This window comes from Halichoerus grypus, chromosome 2 (genome assembly GCF_964656455.1).
Source record: "Halichoerus grypus chromosome 2, mHalGry1.hap1.1, whole genome shotgun sequence".
Lineage (NCBI taxonomy): Eukaryota > Metazoa > Chordata > Mammalia > Carnivora > Phocidae > Halichoerus > Halichoerus grypus.
Window position 1 is genome coordinate 204024756 of NC_135713.1, and position 8820 is coordinate 204033575.

Genomic DNA, 8820 nt, shown 5'->3' on the forward strand with positions numbered 1-8820 from the left:
CACACTGGTCACCACACACAGAGCCAGAAAGGGTCCAGTCACTTCATTTTTACTACTTCACATTTTCAGCAAACAAATCAAGGTGCAAACAGGGTTTATTTCACATTAATATATTAACTGGGATTTTTTGTTGTTGTTGTTTCTTGTCAAATAAATAGGGAATTCTCTTTAAATAACCATCTCCTCACTTCACGGCCGGTCCAGAAGCAAATGAGAGCAAATTTTAGTGCATCCAGGGGGCATATCACCAATTAGGCATGAAGCTTAAAGGGTAGAGGGCAGGGTGAGGGGCTGGTGAGAGGTCATGGTCAGCACACAGGCTCAGGTCAGGGGCCTCTGTTCCAGCCCACCCCAAAGCCCCCAAATGGCATGATGGAATGAACATGCATTCTCCAGTCTGAGAAGCCCCTTCTAGAGGGAAAGAAGGCAGAGGGAAACAAAAGCCAAAAATACCTGGAGGGAAGCAGTGGCCCAGCCCGATGCCGCCCACCCCTTGGAAGCTCAAGTTAAAGCTCCAAAAGTCAAAGTGGTGGCAACAGGTGACCAAGGACAGGACAGGGAGGCGAAGGTGAGCGTGACTGGGCTGGAGGCTGGCTGGGATTGGAATGCGGGCTGACAGTCCGGTGAGAAGGTGGCCTTCCATGGGGAGGCACAGACCAGAGTGGAGGGAATGTGAGGGGGGCCCGGCGGGGGCCCTCAGGAAGACGCGAGGCTGGTCTGAGGGAGGTCACAAGGCTGAATATAAAGTGGATTCCAAAACGAGGGAGCTGGACTGTGGTAGAGCAGGTGGCCAGAATCCTTCCACGGGCAGAAGCTACTAGAGCAAGACAGGAGCGAGAGGGATGCCCGCGCTCCTGAGCAGAGCCCCAGACACGGTGAGAGGGAAGCGCATCCGAGCGGCGCCGTGGGCTCCGAGCTAGCTTGAGAAGCAGGGAGGCACAGCTCCCGAGTCAAGGGGCCCCCCCTTCCCTCAACACCAGTCCCTGCGACGTGTTTTATAATCAGACCTGGAGGAAGAACAAGGCCCTTCCATCACCCCCCTAGCCCCAGCCTCAGCCCCAAGGGGAAGGGAAGGGAAGAGTGACGAGGGATGGGAGGCAGGGGCGGGAGGGGTCTACTGGGTCTTCTTATCTTCTGGGGGGTAGTAAGGAGGTGGCGGAGGCTGGTTCTAAGGAAGGAAGGAAGAAAGATCTCATCAGAAGGTCCACGACAAGGTCTCCCGCCCCCAGAGCCCTGCACACTGCCCGCCCGCTCCCCGTCCCCGCTCACCGTGGGCATGTAGACGTTGTGTGGGTTGCCCGGGTTGTAATAGGCGCTGGCCGCCGCTTCTGCAGCCTTGGCTTCAGCTGCGAGAGAAACACACTCGGGGTAAGCCCCAGCGACGAGCCCTCCCCTCTTCCAGTGGCCCCCGGAGCTGCGCTGAGACCAGAGATTCCCGCCAGGCACAGCTCTGGGAAGCTGGTGCTACCCGGTCCCTTCCAGTGCCCTCAGCCCTCTCTCCCCACCTGATCCTCCCCACAGTCCAGCCACAGGGGGTGCTGCCACCTTCTGGTTGTGCTTGACGAGACGACAGAGGGAGACCTTCCCTGCCCCCGGGCACACGGCTAGCTGGGGGAAGAGGGTGGGGCGCTGGAATCCACAGGTCTTCCCCAGCAGCCACCACACTGCCGGCCCCCTGGACTAGTCCAAGGCCAAGGGTCGTTCACCACCTGGGGCTCCTGGCCAACCTCTAGCTGTCCTGAGGCTCTCCATGCAGCCCCAGAGAGGAGAGGGCTGGTCCCCGCCCAGGACTGTTCGCAGCCCAGGGTCTCACCTGCAGGAGTGGAGGGGACATCAGGGCCGCTGACTGGAGGCTCCATGGGCCCCGGGTAGGGTGGTGGTGGAGGCTGCACATACCCCATGGCCCCGTCCATCATGGGAGGTCCTGGATAGAACTCTGCTCAGCAAGAGAGTGAAAGGGACCCAGTGAGCAGCCTAGCCCTGGCTCCCTCAGTGGGCACCTCCCGGGGCCTCTCCAGCTCCTCTGTTAGTCCTGAAGCAGCTCAAAGAACAAGTCTCCCCTCAACAACCCCCTGGCCTGGGTGGGGGTGGTTAGCGGGTGGGTGGGGTGAGGGGTGGGCAGCAAAGGACACACTCACCAGGTGGGGGCGGTGGATAGGGGTAGCCAGGAGGGCAGGGGTACATTCCATTGGCGACGGGCGGGGGAAAGACATAGGCCCCGCTGGGCATGTGAGAATACCCATAGGCTCCATTGGGGGCTTCGCCTCGGGAGGCTATAAGTACAAGGGGAGAGAGAAATGAGTGTCGCCTACCGAGGGGAGCTGCAGGGTCCCAGGAATGTGCACAGCAGACATGCCTTACCCCGCCCCATTCCGCTCCCCACCCACGCTTGAGCCAGCCTCGGTCAGGGAGGAAGTGAGGGATCTGGATGGGGAGAGAGGCCAGGGCAGGGGAGGTCCAGACAGGGGCGGATGGATGGACAGGGAGAAAGAGGGAGGCTCGGGGACAGGGTCCCAGATGGAGCTGGGGTGAGGCTGCGGACAGTGTGAGGATGTCTGAACACAACCCTGGGTGATTTAAACTGTCTGTTGCTTGGTAGCCTAATGGCGGGGTTTCTTGTTCATTTTTATGAGGCCATAGTTAAACGTCCTGGAGTTCAAAGAGCTTTGTCCAAACGTCCCATACAGGCTCCAGGCCGGGTAAACCCAGCCTTTGAGGTACAGGCCAGAGTGATGCTAATGACAAGCTTCCTTCCCAATGCCCAGTCCCGGTCGGCCCGGGGCCCAGAGACTTATCTCCTGAGTGCTTAAAAAACAAAACAAAAAGTAAACAAACTCAAACGAACAAATTAAAACCCACACATCTGAGTATGTCTTCACCCCGAGCTCAGAGCCTCGATACCTTGAGATGCCACCTGCAGCATCCGCTGTCCGAACTCGATGGCGCCCCCCGCCGTAAAGGTCAGCTTGTATGCCGCCGAGCCCTCCCAGCCGCCTGCGGAGGGAACAGGGCGTCAACAGCTCAGGAAGAGCAGCCAGGTGACACCTGAAGAGATGGCGCTCTGTTCTCTCCAGGTCTCTGTCCAGCGCCCGTGGGGAGAGGGCTGGCTCTGCAGCGCCCGCCTTCCCGCCCGGCTGCTTTCGGGGCGCGGCCCACACAGCGAGTCCACAGGGCTCTCTTTGGAACAGAGGACTTTCTTTCTTGGAACAAGCTTTCTAAGTTACCCCATCCCCAGCCGTGGAAGTTCATCAGCACTAGAGCCTCCCACTCCTCAATGAAGCAGGTTCCCGGAGCAGATCCCTCCTCCTGAGGGGCCTAAGGATGGACCTCTGGCCCCTCTAGCCTGGCTTCTGCCTAAGGGGAACTGTGAGCCCCTAGAGAGCAAGACTCAACCTGGCTGGGTGTGAGGGGGAGGCCAAGTTCAACACAGAGGTCTCTGGTGTCTGCAAAAAAGCCCGCCACCCAGCAGGGCCTCTGCGGGGGGGGGGCAGCTGGCTCTTCCTGGCTGTAGGGAAAAGGCCATCCCCAAGCCCTGATGCAGGTCTTCCCATACCTAAAATGTGAACACACCCCCCAGGTCACGATAAGAATTTTCACTTATTTTTCAGTCATTTGGCCGATTTCACTCCGAAAAGCTGATCAGAGCTGCTATCTTCACCGGCTGCCTCTCCTGGCTCTCGTCGTTAAAAGCCCCCCCTCTGCTCAATAGCTGGCAGCCCAGGTGGGCGGCCCTGGAAGCTAATCCAGAGCCAGGAAGAGGACAAGGCCAGGGGGTGTTTAAGACAGCCGAAGAGGAATGTCTCTAAGACAGCAGAGGCGTGGCCAGAAAACCTCTTTGGAAGCCCCGTCTGTGTCCCTGAGCCCCCATCACCCACCTCCTGCTTCAGCCTTCACCATTCCTTTGATGTAATTTGCACCGAACACAGGCTGCTTGATCTCACAGTCCTTCATCAGATAAAACGGCATCATGAAGGACTGCATGGCATCCTTGCCTTTGGACAGAAAGATGACCTGCAGGGAGACAGGATGAGAGCCATCAGTGCCCGTATCAGCCTGGCCCGCTCTGCTATCACTTCCTGTGTGTGAGGAGTCTGCTCCCAGGGCCAGGGCCCCGCGGCCCCAGGGCAAGCTCTGCACCAGACGCTCCTGGAAAGAGCTTTGAAAGTGAAAGACTCGGGGCGCCTGGGTGGCTCAGTCGTTGGGCGTCTGCCTTCAGCTCAGGTCATAGTCCCAGGGTCCTGGGATCGAGCCCCACATCGGGCTCCCTGCTCGGCAGGAAGCCTGCTTCTCCCTCCCCCACTCCCTCTGCTTGTGTTCCCTCTCTCGCTGTGTCTCTCTGTGTCAAATAAATAAATATTTACAAAAAAAAAAAAAGAAAGAAAGAAAGTGAAAGGCTCTCCGTGCAGCCTGGCTGGAGAGGCTGAACGTGGGTATTCACCAGGAAAACGTGCTGCTCACGGGGCACGTGAGAGGGAGAGGCTGCTCTGCCATTTAAGTGGTGGATGTGGTGGGCAAGTGAAGGGGGCTGTAAAGCTAGGGCAAGGAGGCAGGGGGAGGGAATTTCGGCTTCCAGAAGGGGGAGGTGTAGCCCGAGCTTCACAGAAAGGAGAGCGAAGGAGGGGAGGAGGTGCTGGATCCCGGGAGAAGGAGGCTGCCCACACAGCAAGAGTGTCCCACCCCACAACTGGAAAACCCTCTTTTATTTTATTTTTTTAAAGATTTTATTTATTTGAGAGAGAGAGAAACAGCATGAGAGGGGAGAGGGTCAGAGGGAGAAGCAGGCTCCGCACTGAGCTGGGAGCCCGACGTGGGACTCGATCCCAGGACTCTGGGATTATGACCTGAGCCGAAGGCAGTCGCTTAACCAACTGAGCCACCCAGGCGCCCCGGAAAACCCTCTTTTAAACCCTTCAATCTGGGACTGAAGATGCCACCAGAAAAGGGGTTTTGAGGCTCCCTTGTCTCTGCTAAGTCTCGGTGATGAAAACTGGAAGATATGCCCCTTTCTTCCAACCATCTTTAACTCTAACTCTTGGTAGCTATGGGCAGTGAACCTTTTCCAAGAATGGCCATTTGTCTTTCTCTGGAAGGCTCCCGTCGGCCTGGGTCGGTCTCAGGCAAGGCCCACGCTGCAGTCTGGCACTCCTGGCTCTGCAGGGCTGTCCCGGGCTGTCTGCCCAGCCTGGAGGCTCTGGCCATGTTACGGTATCCTGTTTACCACATTTGTCATTCTGGACGTGCACGAAGGCCTCGTGCGCTGCGCTTACAGAAATCAAAATCGTTAACAGCCTCCCCACTCCAGGCCCAAGTCATCCGGGCAGCGGCACCCAACAGCATAGACTTCACACCAACCGTTCCGGAATTTGCATGGATTCAATGCCTAGGGGTTGGTTCAGCTGCCCGGAGAGTCTGGTGGTTCTAGAACCCAGGAGCACATGACAGAAACACGTGAGCGAGGAGCTAACGTTCACCAGGTTCAGAGGCCACTGGGCTCATGAGGCTGAGGCTGACCTAACACTCACCGTCCGCCACCAGGAACAAGCTTTCAAACCATCACACAGAGCGACTCACCCGGTACGGGGTAAGGTAGACGGTGCCTTTCTTGGTCCCTTTGAAGGCCTCGGGCACGTTCTTCATGTCATTGAATGTAAGTTCCACATGGTCATAAGTCATCAGGATGCTGTGACGAGAAACGAGGACAGGCCCTGATGAGCCAGTTCAGAGCCATGACCTGCTTTCCCCAGGGACTGACAACCCCCGTCCCCCGTCCCCCCACCCCCCGGTAAGCAGGTGATCAGCACGTCGGGTCTCAAACCTGTTTGGACACCACTGCTAGGAAACCATTAATACAGCCTCAGAAGAGATGAGCAAGGTGGGGGTCTATAGAATTTCCCCAAGCCCCACATATAGACCCCCCAGGTGACCACAGCAGAAGAGCCAAGGGCAATAAAGCTGTAACACCGTCATCCCTCAAATCACGTTAGATTACCTGGGTTAACGCTCTCATTTTCTTCTGAGACCCTATAATAGGTGTCTGTTTTCATTGGTTTATTAGTACTGATAATATAAACCCTCTAAGGCATGACTCTACGCATTACCAAAGGGCTGATGTCACGGTTCCTTTAAACCTGGGCTTCCTGAACTGGGTCTGCAGGGGTGTGAGTCCATGAAGCCCTTGAGATGATGGTGTCCATGCATTTGCTGGAAGAATTTGTGGCTTTCATCACTCTCAAAGGGATTCATCACTTGAAGAATAAGGCTCACTATTTTACACATGAAATTTTAAACACTAATTTAAACTCCAGTTGCCGTACACACAATTTTTTTCAGAAATGAGGCTGAAGCATTTTCTAAAACAAGGCACACCATTATTTAGCAGCACAGAGCCCGAAGCCAGGTAGGAGGCTCACCAGGACAGATACATTCTTGTCCCACAAAGTCCCACTGAGAAAGAAAGAAAAAGAGTCCCAGGAGATGTTACCAAATGGCATCAAAAGTGTTTTTCCAGGCCCGGGACTGGCTCGTACACAGAGAGACAAACCGGGAACAATGTGAGGTTTCTCTGATTATAAGATAACAAGGTCCAAGTCCACATGGTTCCATTTGTCTTCCTCCTCCTCCCAAATATCACAACTTTCTTCACTAGGGAAGGTGGGGAAGAGGACTGGTACCAGAAAAGAGAAGTACAGCTCAGAGGGGCATCTGGGTGGCTCAGTCGGTTAGGTGGCCAACCCGTGGTTTCTGCTCAGGTCATGATCTCAGGGTCCTGGGATTGAGCCCCGCATGGGAGTCTGCTTGTGGATTCTCTCTCTTCCTCTCCCTCTGCTCCTACCCCCTGAGCTCCACGGGCCCTCTCTCTCTCTCTAAAATAAATCTTAAAAATATATATATATATATATTTAAGAAGTAGAGCTCAGAGAAAAGAGGTCATACCAGGAATAGGCTGGTCCAGCAGACCCTGAGCAGGTAAGATGGAGGGAACGTCAGCATTCTGAAGCCAGGGGCATCCCAGGCTTTCTCCTGACTCATCAAGCATTCCTGAGTGCTGGCCCTGGCAGGCTATAAGGCTCTGATCCCACCAAGTCTCTTCTGAGGACTCAGACTCCTCATAAGCCTTCTGCCTTCAAGAGGCATTTCAGGGTCAGCGTAGCTCAACCAAGGCTAGACGGTTTAATTCCCTGTGCCCAAGGAGCAAGAGAGAAGCCCCCGAGAAGTCCACAGACAGAAGAGAGGACAGAATTGATTGGAGGGGCCAGGGGGGCGGGGAAGAAAGACACAAGGACGGACACCGTGCCAGGAAATGTGTTCATCTGACAAATACCTATTTAACTGCGCCTCTGGGCCTCAGTTTCTCATCTGGAAACTCAGCAGTTCTGGAATATACTGGAAGCCTATGTACTGTAGTTAAGCCTATTGACTTTAGAGTAAAGACGCCTTTCCTGGAATCCCATCTGTTATTTACAGCTCTGTGATCTCAGGCAAGTTACTTAAGCCTCTTCGTGCCTCAGTTTCCCTACTTGTAAAATGTGTTGAACAGTATGATCCGCCGCGCCGCACTTACATATTAAAGTAGAAGAGGAGCACGGCCTGGCACGTAGTAACGTAGTAACCGCTCAAAAAGTGGCTATTTTTTATCTAACGCTCTTCCCACCTCTTGAAGTCATCGACTCCGGGAAAGGGGCTCAAGAGCGACCGCGGGGCCCCACCTGTGTCCCCAAGCCCCATCCCCCTCCAGCCGCCTCACCCCCCATCCCACGGCTAATCGCGACATCCCAGCCGCTCCTCCGCGACCCACCCTCTGCCTCCGGCCCCGCCTCCAGCCGCTACCCTCCCCCAAACCGCACCCCGACAGTTTATCCTGTTCACGGGTTCATCCCCAACCGCCCACCTGCCCACCGCCCACCCCCTCCCTTCCCTCCTCCAGGATCCTTCCGCAGTGTTTTCACCTCTCGGTGTTGTTGACGATCACTCCGCCGCCCTCCGAGTGATTCTTGTTGAGCGCCATAGTCTCTCGGAAAAGGGTCCCGAGACTCCCAACGCAGTGCGCTTGCGCCCCTCTAGGGCCCGCCCCTAGTGGCGTCGTTCGTATTAGAGTCAGCCAATCACAGCTCTTGCGCGGAGCCTGGCCCAACCACCTGATCTCGAGCGTCACGTGGTAATAGTTTACTCGCTCCCCCCCACCCCCCGAGTTCCGTCTGCATCACAAACAAGCTGAAGACTACAATTCCCCGAAGGCAATTCTCCCTCAATCGGCTTTTCCCTACGCTAGTGGAAGGATGCGTTCTGGAACTTGTAGTCTTCCAGACCGTAGGCCTGGATTGACTCCCCTAATTGCCTAACTAATCGGCCTGCGCATGCCCTACTGCCCATCCCGTCCTCAAAGGGACAGGAATAAACAGTTGGACACGCCACGGGGGAATTAATCGTAGAGGCCTTGAGCACAAAAGTGCATACTCACAGAATGAGGGTAGTAATCTAAACCGGGTGTGGGGAATGGTGAACAGTCACTTGCTGGGGCATCTTTGTTCGCTCAAAGAGCATTTGCGGAACCCTGAGTCTGTGACTTTGCCCCGGATTCGGTAGTCACTGTAGCCTTGTAGATGAGTGCAAGGCCCGGTTCCAGGACGTGGTGGGCTGATGGGCTGGCGGGCTGGCAGAGAGGAGTCAGGAAAAACTTATGTCCGTGTCATGAAGTCAGACCCAGACCCTCCGAGGTTGGGGGTGAGAATGTCCGTGTGGGGAGGGGAACCCGGTGCCCCGACCCGACGCCTCCACCAAACCCATTGTCCGGTCGGGAGCGCCCCCACCTTCCGGCCGTCT

The 8820-nt window shown here is 55.9% G+C and overlaps 1 protein-coding gene across 2 annotated transcripts; it reads right to left on the bottom strand.

Annotated features, from left to right (window-relative positions):
• Positions 1–77: 77 nt before the first annotated feature.
• Positions 78–8099, bottom strand: WBP2 (WW domain binding protein 2). 2 transcript variants are annotated; one of them, XM_036088668.2, is made up of 8 exons: positions 7947–8099; positions 5572–5680; positions 3876–4011; positions 2902–2994; positions 2139–2273; positions 1814–1936; positions 1270–1346; positions 78–1168 (listed from the first exon to the last, which is right to left on the bottom strand). In XM_036088668.2, the coding sequence occupies exons 1-8, from the start codon at positions 8003–8005 to the stop codon at positions 1115–1117; spliced, it is 786 nt and encodes a 261-aa protein (XP_035944561.1). In that variant the 5' UTR covers positions 8006–8099; the 3' UTR covers positions 78–1114. The 2 variants fall into 2 exon arrangements, with proteins under 2 accessions (XP_035944561.1, XP_035944562.1); XM_036088669.2 differs by lacking the exon at positions 2139–2273.
• Positions 8100–8820: the final 721 nt, after the last annotated feature.